Source organism: Copadichromis virginalis, linkage group LG7, assembly GCF_057382275.1.
Source record: "Copadichromis virginalis isolate Kocher_CV1m ecotype Utaka linkage group LG7, C_Virginalis_male_GT1.1, whole genome shotgun sequence".
Taxonomy (NCBI): Eukaryota; Metazoa; Chordata; class Actinopteri; order Cichliformes; family Cichlidae; genus Copadichromis; species Copadichromis virginalis.
This window is the reverse complement of record NC_140624.1, coordinates 54,420,098-54,439,736: the sequence shown is the minus strand read 5'-3', so window position 1 is coordinate 54,439,736 and position 19,639 is coordinate 54,420,098. Positions and strand designations below refer to the sequence as shown.

Sequence of the window (19,639 nt, the reverse complement as noted above, 5' to 3'; positions counted from 1 at the left end):
GCAGCATGAGGGATTAAAGTCTCAAACGTTTTAGTCTTTTAGCCATCAGCTCCAGCATAAGTACCACAAACACCTAAATATAGAGCAATTCAAACACGGGCAAACCATAAAATATAAGAGAACTATTTTTGTTCAGAACAATGATACCGTTGGGGAACAACAATAAACAAGGGAACATTGTAAATATGCATCCAGTATCCAAAACTACATGACATATTTGCCAACCTGTTATAGATTATCATGAAATTAATGGCGACACTCAAAATAAACCAGGGCTTGTCAATTAAACACATTTTCGGCTACCTTTGTGGCAAACTAGGGAGAATTACTGCATAGCAATGAGGTGATCCTGAAGTAGTGTGCAGGGCTTCACTCTTGTTAAAATTTACAAAGAACTGGTAAGTAATGGTGAAGTGGTACTTGAGTAATGAGAACTAATCAGCAGCACATGTTGGGGTAACATATAATACATGATTAGCAGTTTTAATGCCACAAATTATGATTACTTGGGTTTAGCAACTTGTCATTATCTAGTTAGTACAAGGTGCCTGGCTCAGCAGTTGTAAGGGAAGTGATGCTCAACATGTTAGCTTACAGTTAGGTCCTAACTCATTCTTAAGCATCTTTGTTATCATTTGCTTTTTTGTTTCATCAGCAGGCTGTAAACCCATTTTCAACAGCAAACTAGCATGCATGTACATTAAGACAAGAAAAATCTAGGTGTAATACTTTTTATTCAGATCTTACAGAATTACATCTTTCACTTTCAGTGAGCCAATGTAACCCTTAGGGTAGAAAACACAATGTGTTTTTATGAAACAAGAAGTCAAACGGTGCATAACTGTGTGGTACAGTCACTATTTCAACACAATATATAAACATATTAACATACAGCAGAAACTCTTTGATAGTTTGATTATTCTGTTTTGAATGGGTTCCTTTTTTTTTTTTTAAACAGAATTTCTGTCTTTATTTTCCACATATGTTACATTTCTAAAGTACACAGAAGAGACATTAAAAAAGGCTTTACACTGAAATGTACAACTGTACATGGTCTTAATCTACCGAACTGTGTTTTTCTTCCTGAGGTCAAAGTCATCTGAAAATTAATCAAGAACGGACAAAAAATATATATATATAAAAAAAAGAAGTTGCTACCATGTACAGTATTTACAAATTCACAGTTGTATCAAAAGGAAGAAAAAAAAATAGGTAAGACATCTGAGGTTTGAAGTATTTTTTATGAAAAATTCAGCAAAAGCTGCCACCACTTCAGTCAAACTATGAGTCACAAATGTTGTTATCCATTTGTACAGTGCTTTAATATTTAAACTAACGGAGGTTTAAAATGTTGTTTCAACAAGCTGATACTCTAGTAAATGTTTGCAAATGTGAAACTGCATTCATCAGTATGGTGAAGAAAGAATTAAAACTAAAAGCAAAAACAACAACAACAACTTTTCAGTTATAAATTATTATTTACAGAAATAAAAATTTGAAAAGCCAACAAATTCCACTTCTTAATCCAACTACGTAGGTGGCTTTTACCCCTCATCCACTTCTGTGAAAATGTTGGTTAAGAAGTACTGAGACACACTGGTGGGCTCCTCTTCAAGAGCACAGCTGTCCACACAGTCATCCTGCTAAGAAGGAACAAAACAGAGCACATCTCCATGTGAGCGTGTATGAATTACACTGAATGGAAAAACAGCTTCAATCCACCTGTAGCTTTCTTACCTCTGTGCACTGTGAAGTGCTAGGATCTGGGCTCCTGGGACTTTGATCACAGGTCTCTCTGATGTTCACTGCTGTTTGTGTTAGCAGTGTAATCGATGCTGGACGGGTTTCTTTTAGTGTCTGTGTCAAGCTTTGTGTGGAAGGGACATCATGTGATGTGGAGGCTACAGGCTCTAGCAAAGACTGTTGTCCTTCAGTCAGTGGCATTTTAAGCTTAGATCGCTTGGAAACTGGTTTGCTAGGTGGAAGATTTTGTGGAAGGCTGGTTTTCTTTGTTACAGAAAGCGAGGAAAGAGAGCCTTTGGGTTTTCTGTTAGATATTAGGAAAAATTAAACATTTCTCAATAATTGATAGAAGCCAATGTGAATTTTTTCAAAATGAAACCGTTCTTCACCCACCTCACACGCCTCTGTGAAGTTTGAGCTTCTAAGCTGCTGGTAGTGCCTTTTCCATCTGTCACAATCTCCTCATCACGGCTGCAGCTTCCCCTTTGTGCTTCCATGACAGCATCACTGGCTTTTGGCTCCTGGGTGGTGTTTGTTTGGGTAGGCGCTGACTCCGCTGCTTTCATTGACTTGGTCTTGCTGGTTTGTTTTCTCCTCGCTGCATTAGGTTTAACTTGCAGTTTGGCTGGTTGAAAGATTCATACAGGGTGAAAAAGCAACATTTAATGTTCACATTAGAAAAATGTTCACACATTTTTTAAAGTGCATTTGGTGAGTATGTATTTATCCTCTGCATACCTCTTCTTCCAATACTTGTTTGTCTCTGCTTGTTAAGTGCTGCTTCGGGCTCATTATTGTCCACAGCATCTGGAAACTTTGGTGGATTGTCTGTAGTATGTTCTGCTCAATTAAAGCACAAAATTAAAGTTACACAGCATGAATCAGCATGACAATCAGTAGCTTGAAAGTGACAGAATAATGCAGTCACTCTACCCTGTGGATCCACTGTTTTCTGAATGTTATGATCCTGATGGATGGAAAAACACAGCATGTGAAAAAGATTTAAAAAAATTAAAAAAATCACATTCTGACCGCCAACAGTTCTTCTTTAGAGCTTTACTTACAATCAGTGTAGATGGGTTCAGCACAGTCTCTTCCACACTGATGAGGCCTGTCACACTCTTTATCTCTTTGAACATGGGCATGGGGACATTAGACAGAGACCCCTCTCCTGCCGCTGCCACACTCTCTCCAGAAACACCACTAAAGGATGAAGAAAGGCACAGAATTAGACACCAAACTAAACAGACTACATGCTTGCTCACACAGCTAATTGATTAAAAGCAGACAAACCTTGGTTGAGGTATTGATGACTCTGCTACAGAAAGACAAGAGGGGTTCTCAGTTGCACTGTTCACCACCTCCCCTGATGAGGACAGCGGGATCTCAGTCAGAGAGAGGATGAAAAATGGTTCGTCGGGATCTGAAGGCACTGAAATTTAAAAAAAGAAAAAAACCAATAAATAAATAATCAAATCAAGAAGAACATTATATAAAGTTTACACAAAACTTAAGTGATATGACTGGAACATAATATATGATTGACTTACTCTCTTGAAATATTGGAAAACTTTGGATGTCGTTTGTACTTAATGTTGATGTATTCTAGGATTAGGAGAATTAGAGAAACATTTAAGGAAACTCAAGAGAGACTTTTTCACTTTAAAACTACTGACTACCGGAGAATACCTCTAACTACCCCTGTTAGAATTGGATATATAATATTAACTTGTATTAATTAGCAAGTCTTGACACAACATTAACAGATTTGATTGCAAAGCTTGTAAAAGGATTAAAGACCAGACAAAACAGAGTCATTATTGAGCTTACCTGGGTAGAAGACACTTGGTTCACAGGAACCAGAGGGACTTCAGAATTACTTGAATGATGGTCATGTTCACTTTGTTGTTCATTAACTTGTGCCAAACATCCAAGAGGAGAGCTGGGATCATTTGGATGGGGATCCTTACTGTCTAAGGTGCCCAGTGCTTTCTCCGAGTCTACAGGTTGAGATGTTACTGAACAGACTTCTACATTTATTGAACAATGTCCTGATGTTAGGTTTTTCTCTGGCAATTTCACAGATTTCTGTGCATCATTATTGTCCCCAGGGTCTTGTGCTGGTGCTATATTTGAGATTGTATCAACATGTTCTGCAGATTTACTGATATCAGCTGGCTGTAGTTTTGTCTGTGTAATTCTAGAGGATGATCCCAAATTGGGTTTCGGTTTGACCTTGGGAAACCGCCGCAATCTTTGTGGGATATTTTGTTCCAAGCTCACTGCGCTTGACATTGGGCCACATACAGCATCTGTCTTTTCCCTCTCTGATGAAGATATTTCCTCTCGGCATTTATTAGAAGAGCCAGATTCCAGTGATGGTTCAGAAACTGAATAAGCATCAGGACTTTTAAATTCATTTGATTTTTCTGGAGAGGTAGGACTGCAAGATGGCTGGGCTTCTGCATCTTTCATTCTGTAGTCACTTGATTCAGACACACAAGTCTGGCTACAGGGTTTTTCCACAACCTGCGTGTGTATAACAGGGTCTTTTGTGGATTGCAAGTTTGACTGCATAGTTCTTGGTGTTTGTGGCAGGTTTGGTTTGGGTTTGATTTTTTGCAATCGACGACTCCTCAACTGAGAAGCAGCTTCACTCTTTTCTTGATTAAGCGGTGACTCTTGAACAGGTGCAACAAGAACAGCCTGGTGGACGCTGCTCTCTTGGGGTGAGGCTGATTCTGCATCACCTGCTTCCCCAGCTTGTGAGACTGTGACTGCTGAGTCAGGTGCTACCACATTTTTACAACTACTCACAGATGTGGTAATACAAGGCATATTTTTTTCTGGATCAGATGCTGACTTTGTCTCGCTGCTGACCTGATCCCTGCTGGGTTCAAATTGTGATGCAGAGAGGTTCACGTTTTCTGAGGCACTCTGATCTGAAGTTGCTGCACCCAAGTCTAGTCTAACATTTGTTAAACTAGACTCCTCATTTGTTGATAGCTCCTCCGAGAGTGTAGGTGTAGAAACTATATTTATTGATGGTTTTAAAACTGAAGCAGGGTCAGCGTTTTCACTCAGTTTTTCGGAGGACAGGGTGCATACTAGTTGTGGTTCCACCTTTGCTGTTGTTTTTTCAGGTGATCTCATGTTTGAAGTTGGGCTTAAGTCCTTCTCTAAAACCGATTTTACAGTTTGAGGTTTAAACCTTGAAATTCTTGAGGACTGTGCTAAATTTGGTTTAGGTTTGACCTTTTGCATTCGACTCCTTCTAGATGGTGAAGGAGTTGTGTCTTTGTTCACTTCTTTTTGCCTGACAGGTAAATCTTCTGGATGTGAAACACATGAAGGAGGTTTCTCGGCGCTCTCTTGACCTGGTTCTGATTCTATGCATGGCTCCTGTTCAACTTTTGAGATCGCCAAGTCTGATGTTGCTGAATTATTGAAAACACTCTTGGCTGTTTCAACACAGGACTGAACTTTTTCCTCTGTGGGCTCAGATGACGACTTTGTGTCATTAGTGACTTGATTCCCTTTGAGATCAAACTCAGATTCCAAGTTCTGGCATTGTGAGGGACCGCAATCCGTTATTACTGTACCTAAGTCCGGTCTACCATCTGTGGTTGTTGGTAAAAGAGTATCTACACTTTCTACATGTTTTTCAGGAGAAGCAGAGCATGATGATCGTGGTTGTTCATCCTCTGTGGTTAAGCATCTTGATTGTTTGCGAGATTTGGGGTCTTGCGTTGGGATGGTCTCTCTCTCTTCAGGCTGCTTTGTGGTTTGGGATTTAGATCTTGCAGTTCTTGATGTCTGTAGCAGATTTGGCTTGGGTTTGAATTTTGGTAATCGACTCCTTCTAGATTGGCAAGTATTTGAGACTTCACTTTCTCCTTTTTCAGTGACAGATAATTCTCCTGCGTGTGTTTCACCCGTAGGTTTATCACTGCTCTCCTTGGCTGGGGACACAATTGAACATAACTCCTCTTCAACCTCTGTGATGAGTGAGTCAGAGTTTGGCGGATCCTTAAAACCAGTCTCAAAAGGTTCAACATGGGAAGCAAGTTTTTCATCTGTGGGCTCAGATAATGACTTTGTCTCTCTCGTGGCCTGATCCCTATGTGGTTCAAATGTAGATTCAGAAAAGCTGTGACTCTGGAACTGGATTTCTGCAACTGATTCAACCCCAACAATATCTGGTTGACTCTCAGATGGCTTTGCTGTTAGTTTAACTTCAGTAGAGGAAATGTCAGCTTTTAGCAATGCTGGAGAACAGTCTTTAATGTTAGCAGATTCTCTGTGGCTTTCTTCAGCTGTCCTTGCTGCAGATATATCTGGTTGGGATTTGGATTGTACAGTCCTGGAGACTCGGCTAAGGTTAGGTTTAGGTTTTATTTTGGAAAAGTGACCTCTCTTAGTTTGTAGAGTATTTTTGTTTGAACTCTCTGGATGTGGCTCATCACTGGTTTTAACTGCCATTTCATCACTGACTGTTTTGCTAACTTGTTGTTCCACAGTGGCCACAGTCGCCGATGTCTGTGTGACATCATGATCAAATGCAGACACGGAAGGAGTGGCACTTTCTTCCTGTACAGCAGCATCGGAAACAAGCCCTTTTTCTAGGTGGGTGGTTTCATTCACATCAGCTGATGCCGTCCCTGCAGTTAAATATAATGGCACATTTTACATTGACTGTTGCTCGGTCTAACAACAAATGAAACTGTCCATTATAAGGACTCTTTTCTGTCTTTCTAACCTGTTACATGATCTCGTATGTCTACTTGATTCTGTTCCGACTGAGAGACGTGACTCAGGTTTCCGATGGTCAGCAGGGTTTGAGCAGCCTCGTTGTAGCTCTGATCTTCAGATACTGAAATAAAAAGACAAACAAAAAATATGAACTTTAAATCTAAAACTATATATAAAATTCATAAGCAAATAATCATAAAACATCTTCAACATACCTTCTGCATGTTCTGAAGAAATAAATTCTATAACATCCTGCAAAGCAAACACACATATCATAAATAACACCAAAAGCTCTCCTTTCTATTCACAAAAGCTGTTTTACAAAAACATGAAGTACAGTACACTGCTTCATTTACAATATCTTTTCTACATCTGTACACATCTGTACAGATATGTACATCTACAGTTGACTGTATAGCAAATAAAGATGACATTTTAGGCACCTTTCTAATCTTATTGATCACTGAACTGGTTTACTACAAACCACATTGTTATTTATGCATGTTATAATTTTCATCGATCAGGCATAACATTATAACCACAGGCCTAATATTGTGTTAATCCTGCTTTTGCTGCTAAAACAGCCCTGGTCTGTCGAGGCTTGGACTCCAATAGAACGTCTCTAGCTGTACTGTGGTATCTGGCACCAAGATATTAGCAACTTTTAAGTCCTATAAGTTGCAAATTTGGGCTGTCCATGGATCAGACTTGTTTGTCCAGTACATTCCACAGCTGCTTAATTGGACTGCAGTCTGGGGAATCTGGGAGTCAGTCAACACCTCAAACTCCTTGTTGTGCTCCTTGAACCATTCCTGAACCATTTTAGTTTTGTGGCGGGGCGCATTATCATTCCAAATGAGGCCAAATGAAGGTGGTCTGAAACAGTGCTTAGGGAGGTGGTGCATGACAAAGTGACATCCATATGGTTGGCAGGACGCAAGGTTTCCCAGCAGAGTATTGCTCAAAACATCACACTGCCACTGGCGGCTTGCCTTCCCCCCATAGCACATCCTGGTGTTCCCTAAGTAAGAGGCGCAAATGCACCCAACCACGTGACATTAAAAAAAATGTGATTATTTGGACCAGGCCACCTTCTTCTATCAATGGTCTAGTTCTGATGCTCAAGTGGCACTTTCGGTGAAGGACAGGGGTCAGTATGTGAACCCTGGCTTGTCTGTGGTATGCACCTCCATACACTGTGATGCACTGTTTGTTCTGACACCTTTCAATTAGAACCAGCATTAACTTGTTGATATGAGATACTCTAGGTCATCTGTTGGATCGGACCACACAAGCCAGCCTTGGTCATTGGTGGCCAAGGCTCACTGATGCACGTTCCCCACATGCAGCAGTGAGCCTATCAGGACCCTATCGCTGGTTCACCATTCTTCCTTCATTGACTAATACTGCAGACCGAGAAAGTCCCAAAAGAGTCTTGTCAAACTCAAATCCTTTTACATTTTGCCCTCAATTTTTTTTTAACTTTGAGGACAAAATGTTCACTAACCCACCCAGTAACAGGTGCAATGATGAGATAATGAATGTTATTTATTTCACCTGTCTGTGGCCATAATGTTTTGCCTGATTGCTGTGTAAGTAATTCAACCACATACTGAATACATGTATTCAAAACAAAAATGGAAAGACACTGCAGAAAAAAATAAAAGGTTGAACTTACTCAGTTTTGAGCCTTTAATAATAGATAAAATTGTGTTTTCAAGATTAGTGCTCTGGAATGATAATCATTAACCCCAGATCTGTTATTGGGGTTAATGATTTAATTAACTTGGTACTACTTCTTAAGCATAGGTCACTTACAATCAACAGGTCCAACTGATGTTCACATGGTTCAGCTGACCCTGTCTCATGTTGTGCCTGCTCACAAGCAGAATCGGGGCAAAGTGCATCTTGGGAAATGCCCAAAACATCAGGCATAGTGGCCAAGATATCAAGCTACAGGTGGCATAGGAGGAGTCAGAGGAAGATTGGAATGTAAAACCATGCGCAAATAAAAAGTAAAGCAAAACATAAAAATGTTTGTCATGGGAATTATTTCAAAATAAAAAGAATGATTGGTGTTTTAGTGAGGCATGTGATGGAGAAAATGTTTATCATACCTCAGCAATTGTCTCATCCACTTCTTTAATCTCAGGACGAGGAGTGTGCAGGCCGGCAGGCACAAACGCAGGTGCACTGCTGTCTTTACTGGGGCTACCTGCGAGTTCCACCTCCTCCACTTCTTCATCCTGCCATTGATGACTGTCCTCGTCACTAAATTCTGTCTGAGAAGCTGTGAGAGTGACAAGTTTACACTTTTTGGATTTTGGGGCCAAATCATGCTGTGGTAGGATTCTCTTCTTGGCTGCCTGTTGGGATTTTGGTTTAGCAGCAGATGCAGTGGACCCAGCTGCTGAGGCTGGTGTAGTTTCAGATGCAGAGGAGTGTACTTCATCTTTGGCTGGATAAGTCAAGGGCTTGATGGGTTTAGGCACTCTACCACATCTACAAAACAAAATGAAACACTAATAAAAACACTTTATTCATGATCAATAGGAATATTGTTCTTAAATCTATCAGCCCACCAGACAATGTTAGATGACAAGAAACCCTGTATTAACAGTATTGATAATTACAAAAAACATTTTCATATGTTTCTGTAATGGTGAATCCATCAGTATGTCTAAACTCTTTAATCAAAGTCATTTTTTAAATGCCAAGGAATAATTTTTATTGTAATTCATCAATTTTCAAATTTACCATTTTTACAAAAATGCTGAAAAAAATAGTAAAGCACATTATTATTTTTTTATTAAGATGTCAAATTACAGCTATTTGCTTGCTTTGTGAACAGAAACATTTGTTTGATTGAATTAATTGATTAACTGTTTTGATTAATTGCTAATTTCTCAAAAAAAGTCTAGTGTGCCGGCTGAAATCTGGGAATACAAACATGAATTCAGTTTGAAATCCTTCACTCCTGGACAAATATGCTGAACAAATATTTAATTTTTAGTTTTAAAAAAGTTTATGAGAGATTTCTAAAATATTTGTGTTTTCTTATTTTTATGAAAGGTGGTCTAACAAATTTGTTAAGCGCTGGATACAGTGGATACACGGTCAGAATGGGAGTTTTTCAGTAAATTACATTCATGTACCTGGTAGGTCTTGGAGGTTTAACTATGGCATCCTCCTCCTCCCCTTCTGAGGAAATATCATCACCGACTGGCTCCCTGCTGGCTTGGCTTAAAGATGATGCATCTTTATTTACCTACAGTAAGTTTCAGTAAAGCAAAGCCAGTATTCATAAAAAGGTTTCAAGGCTTATAAACAGAAAGTGAAATAACCTTATTACAAGTTCAACCACTTACACTCTCATCTTCTTCATCCAATGAAGTACTTTTAGCTGTTGTACAAGGTGAAGGCTTTTTACTCCATTTGCGGCCTAAAGGCAGTAGTGGTTTTGATGCTCTGCCTCGTGAGAGTTTAGCTGGCTTGATTGCAGTGTCCTTAGCTGTATTTGCATTTTGAGTTTTCTCTGACCTAAACATTTGAAAGAAACTGATTTTAATCGCAGAGATATGTACAAAAAAAATAATATTCACAGCAATATGATTTTAGTGTCATTACGTGTCTGAGTCTTTGTGGTTGTCAGGAAGCTCTGCCTCAGGATCTTCGCATACGCCGTCCTCATCTGAGAATTTAAAAGCAAAATAAAAATGGCGTGGCACTTTAACAAAAGCCAAGAAAACATGGGGAAACGAGTACTGATTTGGGGGGGGGAAAGTTATTACCCTTAATTTTCAGGAAATATTTAAAAAAAACAAACAAACAGTTAGACAAAAGGTAGCTACCACGAAATCACCACATACCTACATGTTTTGTAACAACAAAACCGCTCACAGTCCCTGTACCTTGCTCAGTGCTCACTCGTTTGGTTCTCTTGTCATTTGGTTCCTCATCCAGAGCAACTTCTCTGTTCTTTCTTTTGCCTCTTTTTGTCTTAGCGTCAGAAACAGGAATTTCTCCATCATTACAGAGATCCTCATTCTCTTTCTCCCCTTCCTCTTCCTCCTCTTCCAACCCCAGGATCTCTTTCCCATCCTCATCCTCCTCATCTTCCTCCTCCACATCACTCAGTTTCCTTCCCGATTTTTTGGCTGTAGAAGGAATAAGAGCACATAGACTTTTGAATTGGGAAAAGCTAAAGGAGAATTCCCAAATATTCACATACAGCCTACAATGATCACACGAGAAAAGAAATCACGTTGACGTACAGTGGGGCAAAAAAGTATTTAGTCAGCCACCGATTGTGCAAGTTCCCCCACTTAAAATGATGACAGAGGTCAGTAATTTGCACCAGAGGTACACTTCAACTGTGAGAGACAGAATGTGAAAAAAAAAATCCATGAATCCACATGGTAGGATTTGTAAAGAATTTATTCGTAAATTAGGGTGGAAAATAAGTATTTGGTCACCTCAAACAAGGAAAATCTCTGGCTCTCACAGACCTGTAACGTCTTCTGTAAGAAGCTTTTCTGTCCCCCACTCGTTACCTGTATGAATGGCACCTATTTGAACTCATCATCTGTATAAAAGACACCTGTCCACAGCCTCAAACAGTCAGACTCCAAACTCCGCCATGGCCAAGACCAAAGAGCTTTCGAAGGACACCAGGAAAAGTATTGTAGACCTGCACCAGACTGGGAAGAGTGAATCTACAATAGGCAAGCAGCTTGGTGTGAAAAAATCAACTGTGGGAGCAATCATCAGAAAATGGAAGACATACAAGACCACTGATAATCTCCCTCGATCTGGGGCTCCACGCAAGATCTCATCCTGTGGGGTCAAAATGATCATGAGAACGGTGAGCAAAGATCCCAGAACCACACGGGGGGACCTGGTGAATGACCTGCAGAGAGCTGGGACCAAAGTAACAAAGGTCACCATCAGTAACACACTACAACGGCAGGGAATCAAATCCCGCAGTGCCAGACGTGTTCCGCTGCTGAAGCCAGTGCATGTCCAGGCCCGTCTGAAGTTTGCCAGAGAGCACATGGATGATACAGCAGAGGATTGGGAGAATGTCATGTGGTCAGATGAAACCAAAGTAGAACTTTTTGGTATAAACTCAACTCGTCGTGTTTGGAGGAAGAAGAATACTGAGTTGCATCCCAAGAACACCATACCTACTGTGAAGCATGGGGGTGGAAACATCATGCTATGGGGCTGTTTTTCTGCCAAAGGGGACAGGACGACTGATCCGTGTTAAGGACAGAATGAATGGGGCCATGTATCGTGAGATTTTGAGCCAAAACCTCCTTCCATCAGTGAGAACTTTGAAGATGAAACGAGGCTGGGTCTTCCAACATGACAATGATCCAAAACACACCGCCCGGGCAACAAAGGAGTGGCTCCGTAAGAAGCATTTGAAAGTCCTGGAGTGGCCTAGCCAGTCTCCAGACCTCAACCCCATAGAAAATCTGTGGCGGGAGTTGAAAGTCCGTGTTGCTCGGCGACAGCCCCAAAACATCACTGCTCTCGAGAAGATCTGCATGGAGGAATGGGCCAAAATACCAGCTACTGTGTGTGCAAACCTGGTAAAGACCTATAGTAAACGTTTGACCTCTGTTATTGCCAACAAAGGTTATGTTACAAAGTATTGAGTTGTATTTTTGTTATTGACCAAATACTTATTTTCCACCCTGATTTACGAATAAATTCTTTACAAATCCTACCATGTGGATTCATGGATTTTTTTTTCACATTCTGTCTCTCACAGTTGAAGTGTACCTCTGGTGCAAATTACTGACCTCTGTCATCATTTTAGGTGGGGGAACTTGCACAATCGGTGGCTGACTAAATACTTTTTTGCCCCACTGTATCTTACCTTTTGTCTTTCTCTTGCCCTTTTGGGACGATTTCTTCTCAGCCACTGATCTCAGTTTCTTCTTACTTCTCTGATATTCCAAAATCTTTTCTAACAGCTTAGAGAAGTACTCTATGTCCAGTTTGCGCCTCTCTCCTACAAAACAATCATCAGCCAACTTAAATTAAATTTAAGAATGTACACACAGAACGTTAATCATTCGGTTATTTTGATTCCAAAACGTTTGGCAACTGTGTAAAATGTGAAGGGAAAAAAGGGAAAAACATACAATACTGTGAACACTTGGGATTCTATAATTAACTAAACAAAAACACAGAACTTTGTGCGCGTGTGTATTTCCCACTATGCTGCATAATCTCCTCTCTCTCTAGTTATGTTACTAATTAATATTATATTCGTTCTTTTTTTGAAATTTGATATATTGTCTTTTTACCATTTTCAATTAAATATAACCTTTAAATGACATACGTGAATAATTACATTTGAAGATTATTACTAAATACTTACTGATAGCTTTGTCAATCCTCCAAACATTCTCTCGTTCTTCTTTCTTGAATTTGTTCTGAAAGATCAAATTCAAAATTGCAGTTCTGTGTATTTAGTTCAACTTTAAACTCTTTTTTCTTACCATGCATACTTGTATTTATCGCTGACCTTTATCTCTGATCGAGCTCTGTGTGGAAACAGTTGGCAAATCATAGAAAAATCTGTCCCCACCATGCTAACTGCCAGGAAGAACATGTCTGTCTCTGATGAAAACAAATTTAAGAAGAAAAGTCACAAAAAAGGCATCAAAACAAAATAATAAAAACACTTAATATGTTACCATATATGTGGCTTATCTTACCTGATAAGCCACTGTATTATAACCATTCACATGTGAAGTGCACAGCATCGACTGTGTGGTTATAATTTTCTGCATTCAATTAGACACATGCCACACTCTTAACTATTACTGCGGACTGTATATAAAAGATGGCTTCAGGACCTGAAAAGACGAGTCAGTGCAGACAAGCCTTTACCTGCAATAGGTAAAGGCTTCAAAAAAGGACTTTGCTAATCACCAAATTATATACAGTATCTATGTTGCAACAGTCCCTGACAGCAATAGCCTCCTCAGAAGAACAATGCTGCCTGCAACACAACAAAAACTGCTCAAGCAGGACTCAAGGAAAATAAAAAAGAACACAAGGAATTGATCCAACCTAAGAACTCCTCAGATCCCAATCTGATAAAGTATCCGTGGGACGGGGAAACAAGACCCATCACACAACTAGAGCTGGGCGATATAAGATTTTTTCATATCACGATATGTTTTTTTCATTTCAGGCGATAACGATATCTATCACGATATAAGCCAAATAACTATATTTGTAAGATTTAAATGTGCTGTTGCTCACAAGTAAAATGTGAAATAATCAGCAGCTTGTTTTTATTTAAATATTTATTTCCCATAATAAGTTCAACAGGGTAGATGTACTTAAGGAACATGAGACTTTTTCAGATAAATAAAGGCAAATATTGCAAACTACACAAAAGGCAGCCGCTAAAGCGTTTAAGTTTCAAAATAGAACAAACGAAACAGACTAAATTGTCAATTCCACTTAGAAACAAAATATTAATTCTAAAAATAAATCTTAGTTTGTTTTACAGAAGAACAGACAAAACTGACTAACTTTTGTCAATATCAAATAAACTGAGAACTAAAAGGAAATTCTCAATCTCTCCTTGTTGTATAGCTGAGCTTTTCAAACAGTTTTAACAGTTACTTTAGTCTGACAAAAGCCGAATGACGAATTAGCGCTTCCAGTCAGAGACTGAGGCTACGTCCACACGTACACGGGTATTTTTGAAAACGGAGATTTTCCGTTTTCGTTTTAAAAAATAATCCCATCCACACGTAAAGGCAGAAATGAAGGAAAACGCTGCTATGAACATGCCAAAGCAGCAGGTGGCGCTAGATTCCTAACCGTGCAGAAATGTTGGCCAATCAGAAGTCTAGAAGCCTCGGTGGGAAAAAGTAAACAAAGCTGGGGCATAGAAGCAGAACCGAGTCGTATGTGTGGAGGGACAGTAACTGTGTGTATATGTAAGCATTTAAACACTGCAGAGAGTAGAATTAACAGTAACAGTATTGTAGAAATTCATTTCACCGAAACAATAACGTGGCGCACAGTGTGACGTCAAAAAATGCGCACACCTTTGACGCTGCGTTTTCTCCGTTTTTCTAGTCCACACGTAAATGCAAGTTTACGAGTTTTTAAAAATCTCCGTTTTCAGTGACCAAAAACGCCGTTTACGTGTGGACGAAAGGTGCAAACGCATAGAAAAATCTGCGTTTTCAAAAATATCCGGGTACGTGTGGACGTAGCGCATGCACCAGTTTATTGTATTTCCAGAGTTGCTTTCGGCACAATTTACAGTGCACACTACTCTGTTTTTTGTCAGACTTGAAATAGCCGAAATACCTTCACACTACGGAACTTCTATGGCTCTTCCATTCGACAATCTCTCCGGCATTGGAACCATCATCTGTTTTCTCTTCGGTAACCTTCGGTCACGCTCGGTTGATTTTTCTAGTCGGCACACTCATTTCCTCCATTACCCGCTGGCTGCTTCCCAAACAAATAATTCAATTCAATTCAATTCAATTTTATTTATATAGCGCCAAATCACAACAAAAGTCGCCTCAAGGCACATGTGCGGCTTGACACTTGTGCTGTACGTAACAAGTCACGTGACGTGACGCTGCAGCTGTGATTGGTTCGGCTCTGCGCTACTTAATTTGGATTGGCTGACCTTTTTTTTTTTTTAAAGAGGACAAGAGCGGCGAGGTCTATCACGATAGTTGAATTTTTCTATCGAGAAAAAGTTATATCGCGATACATATCGTTATCGTTCTATCGCCCAGCTCTACACACAACTCACGTATTTGTTTCCAATGTCTCGTGCTTTTGCTCTGCAAAGCCAGTGCTGCTTTGCATAAGGTTCCTTTAATATTGTGGCTGTTTCACCTTCGCTGGTCCAGCGTTTTGCATGGTTAAGTTTCCTGAAACTTGAGTAAGTTGTAGTGGAGCCTCGTTCAAAGATGGGGTCTCGATTCTCTGCTGGGTTTGGCCCTTTGGCTCGCTGGACTTCCACAGTTAAGCTGAGAGATAAGATGAAAGGGTTTTAAAAAGCCTATAAATGGTTTGAACGTTCTACAATATCACAATAGGAAAGCAATTATTTTATATGGATGGGGCAAAATAATAATAAAATAATAATAATAATAATAATAATAATGCATACTTTATTAATCCCCTGTAGGCCGATTACTCTCTGCATTTAACCCATTGACTCAGTGAAGCAGTGAGCAGCCACCAATCCATCACAACGGTACTTTGCTCAGGGGTACCTCAGAGTAACAGTTCAGTGGATTCGAACCACCGACCTTCCAATCATGGCGCGACCACTTTACCTAATGAGCTATCCCTGCCTGGGGATACAGATCAAATGGTCTACAAATCTCTACTAACCTCTCTTCGTCAATAATCAGTGAGCCATCTTCTGCAACTTTGACTTGAGGAACCATAAGTGCTTCTTCCTGCTCTTCCTCTGCCTCCTCTGCTTCTTCCTCTGTGTTGCCCATGGTATTAGGGGGGATTTCAGGTTCCTGTGCCTGCTCTGGAGACCTTCAAACATTAAAAAAGAAGAAGAAAGAAAATAAAGAAAAATCAATTTATTATAAGCAACTGGTATACAAACTTTCTACACATTCTGAAACGTGCAGCAAGCCACAGCTTTTGAAAGACAAACTGTTTAAAATGCACTGCTGCCTCCACATTTAAGTACGCCAAAAAGTTAAAACACTTAAACCAAGTTCTCTGTTGTATCAGATGTGCAGTCACTTTTCAGTGATTCAAACAGACTGAATTAACACGTTAAACGAATAATGTTTGGCTGGGACAAACTCAATTCTAGTGTTCAACTTTGTTTTGTTTCATTCATATTTTTTTTCATAATACTTTTTGTGATGAAAAACTGTGTTTATGACTCTTTCTTTGAGGAACAACAGATGATCAGCAATTGCACACAGTGAGAACATGGTTCATGTGTGTCCTTCTGCAGCATTAAAAAAAACATAACTTTTTAAACTTAAATATTATAAGAAAATGTGACAAAAAAAGCATGTCAAACATTGAAGTAATTTCCATTTGAATTACAGGCTTAACATAGACAAACCATTTAAAAAAAACATGATTTAAAGAACAGGACAAACATACGCTTCTCTTCCTGGTGAAGGTGGGAGCACAGTCTCATTCTCTTGGGTCAATTCTTCTACACCAGATCTGGAAGAATTTCAAAATTCAGTTTTCTCAAGTAAAATCAGTGTTCGTCAATATAAAACATCATAAGTGAAATATATGGTACATGGACTGGACTGTTCTACAGGAGCGTACTTTATGCAACATATCTCATTCACCCATTTACACACACATTCATAAAAGCACATTTTTGCATCTAAGTGCTTTCTACCTAACATTAACACCGATGAACACATCGGAAGCAACTTGTAGCTGCTTGTCAAGGATACTTTAGCGTGCACAACGGAGCAGTCGAGCATCAAACCACCAACCTTCTGAATAGTAGACAACGTGCCTCCTGCCTGCCTCCTGAACAATGGCCTCCCCCATACTTTAACATCACATAATTACATGAATTTCACAACTTTGCAAGATACTCACGTCATTGGGTTAGACGTTGGAAGATAATGGATAAGGTCCCGCATGGTCATTTTGGCAGGATCTAAATTAAATACCTTCGAAACAGCCTTAGCTTTCTTAAGTTTCTGCAGAATCAAATGACATCACACCTTTCAGTTAACAAATCATGATAAAGCTAACAGTTTATATCTTATGAATACATTATTTAACTCAGACACCTGTGAAAAGATGGCTAAAAATGCTTAGTTAATGACAAGGACTCACTTTTTCTTTGCGTCTCTCCTCTCTGAGCAAATCTCTGAGCTTCTGAGCCTTCACAAGCCTTTGTACGTCTGATGGGTCATTTAGAAGTCTACTCAGGGAGAGTGCCGATGGTGTCAGTGAAGGCACAGTCTTTGATGATGCAAGTGTTTTGGCTTTCTCCGATAGTTCAGTAGATTCTTTGTCTGGTATGGAGGGTCTATCTGGTGGTCTGGGAGGAGCTTCCTTAACTTGTCTGTCTGAAATGTTCTCTGATTGTTTGCTACTGTCTGCTGGAAGATGGGTTTGTTCTACTGACTGTACAGCTGAGGAAACAGCTGAAGATTCTGAAGCGTCCAAAGAAATGGAGGTGGGTTTAGGTTGAATTTTAGGCAGCTTGCCGTCTTCTGAAGGCCTGCGTCGCCTTGGAGACTGGAGTCCCTTCGGAGTTGCTGTTGTTCCCGTTTGACTGGATGCTTTTGCCTTGTCAAGGCCCGCACCAGAGCAATCAACAGATGTTTGAGAGACTGCTTTGATGGGAGACTTTGGTGTCCGAGAGAGAGCAGAGGGGCGGCCAGGGGCCACTTTAGGCTTAACAGAAAATCGTTTCCTTCTTTGGACAGCCACTGAAGAGCTGGTACCATCCACATTTTGCTCACTGCCATCCCTAAACGGTAGTAAGAAAAGTTATTGTTGTCAAACATAACAAATAGTCTTAAGGCTTCTAAAATAATTCAAAGACACTTTACTTTAAACTCACACTGAAGCTGCAGCTTTTTCTGACAGGGTAATGTCGGACTTATCCGTCAGAGCACTAGCATTGTTGCTGTCCCCAACCTCCCTCTGGGCCTCACTGGCCTCCTGATTTGCTGGAGTTGCTTCCGGAGGTGCTGATCGCCCTGCTGTACTTACATTGGGACGCACACTAAATCTTGACCGACGGAACATTTTGACCTGAAAGCAAAGCTGCATCAGTACTGAACAAATAGCCATGACATCAATCTGCAAATGAAATACTGCTAAACTCCATCTAACGCCCTAATACGCCATCAAAATGTATTCAGGTATTGTAAAGGTGCTCTGGAAATCAACCAAGAAAAGATGCCCTTACAGAACAGCAGTCACAGGTGGGGATCTTTTTCTGCACCAAATCTCGTCTTTACATATAGCTTTTCAAGAAATTATTTGCTAAATAGAAATGAACACATAAATATCTCTCCATGGATGGAGTTCGACACTAATATGCATTTGCTTCGTCTCAGTGTTGACAAAAAGCAGCTTACTCTACTGCAGCTTAGGCATATTTCGCCTACAAAACAATAAACTTCGCCTGCACAAAAAGTATTTAAATGATCTCTTCTTTTACTTAAAAATGCAAAACTCAGCTACTTTGTTTACAGGGCTGGTGACGTCGACAGTCGAGAGGCCGTTAAGTTTGATGGCAAACGCTTTAAAATCACTCGGAAACACCGCCAGACGTGGAATAAGCCAACAAACACAATTTAAACCAGTGAAAATTACGCAAAATGCAATCTTAATGGTGGAGAAAGACTGGGAAAGTGCACAAGCTGGACTCAAACTCGGGTAAAAACAGTTTTAAGCGTGATGCTCTGCATGCGTTGGGTCGCCCGTTTCATGACGTTTTGAAGCTAAGACCGCTTCACTGATATTTTTATCGCGTCCACATCTTTTACTTTACTTGTATTAACGTACCTGACTAAGAATATGTCGTTTTGTGGAAGAAATAAGCCTTCATTTACCGACGAGAAGTGGTAAGTAGCGGACCCAAAGCACACGTTAATCCGCCATGTTTTAGTGACGTAATATTTTCCTGAGTGAAGGGGGTTATGGGAAATGTAGTTGGGTTCAAAGAGTTGGATGAGGTAAGACCGCGATCTCTGTAAGCAATCCTGTCTGCGCTTTACTAATAATAGTAATAACAACAACAACAAAGAAAAAGTAAAAAAGCTTTAGTGTAAAGTATAAAATATGTCTGTATGAAATGTAAGTATAAGAAAATATGTGATTTTAAATTGTGCCTGCCTTCCCTCCACCATGTTTTATCTCCTGAAAATAACCCATTTCTTTTAATTTCTTTGAGAAACAAACTAATATACATATTTAAGTAGCACGGAAATATTTGATTTTTTATGGTGGTTTATCAGGTTATGTTTACATGTAAATGTAGTCTTTAAAAAAAGAAACCAAGATTCCAGAGTACTAACTATTATATAACTATAACTATTAACTGGTTTAGCGCTACCCATTACTATAAACTGATTAAACCGATAGAATAATAACTGGTCAGCCC

At 39.8% G+C, this 19,639-nt stretch overlaps 1 protein-coding gene across 6 annotated transcripts; it reads right to left on the bottom strand.

Moving 5' to 3' along the window:
• Positions 1-715: 715 nt before the first annotated feature.
• LOC146706164 (uncharacterized) lies at positions 716-19,151 on the bottom strand. Of its 6 annotated transcripts, XM_085464226.1 has the most exons (27): positions 19,042-19,151; positions 18,089-18,282; positions 17,353-17,995; positions 17,110-17,213; positions 16,648-16,713; positions 15,901-16,056; positions 15,397-15,530; positions 13,037-13,131; positions 12,890-12,944; positions 12,383-12,517; positions 10,365-10,652; positions 10,123-10,186; positions 9,864-10,035; positions 9,651-9,763; positions 8,613-8,997; positions 8,314-8,448; positions 6,711-6,747; positions 6,503-6,616; positions 3,574-6,404; positions 3,294-3,348; positions 3,037-3,175; positions 2,808-2,946; positions 2,677-2,710; positions 2,482-2,583; positions 2,137-2,368; positions 1,738-2,047; positions 716-1,643 (listed from the first exon to the last, which is right to left on the bottom strand). In XM_085464226.1, the coding sequence occupies exons 2-27, from the start codon at positions 18,274-18,276 to the stop codon at positions 1,545-1,547; spliced, it is 6,825 nt and encodes a 2,274-aa protein (XP_085320352.1). In that variant the 5' UTR covers positions 18,277-18,282; positions 19,042-19,151; the 3' UTR covers positions 716-1,544. The 6 variants fall into 6 exon arrangements, with proteins under 6 accessions (XP_085320352.1, XP_085320348.1, XP_085320347.1 ...); XM_085464222.1 differs by lacking the exons at positions 716-1,643; positions 1,738-2,047; positions 2,137-2,368; ... (2 more) ...; positions 2,808-2,946; positions 3,037-3,175 and having other exon boundaries at positions 3,203-3,348; positions 6,503-6,607; XM_085464221.1 differs by lacking the exons at positions 716-1,643; positions 1,738-2,047; positions 2,137-2,368; ... (2 more) ...; positions 2,808-2,946; positions 3,037-3,175 and having other exon boundaries at positions 3,204-3,348; positions 19,089-19,145.
• Between the last annotated feature and the right edge of the window lie 488 nt (positions 19,152-19,639).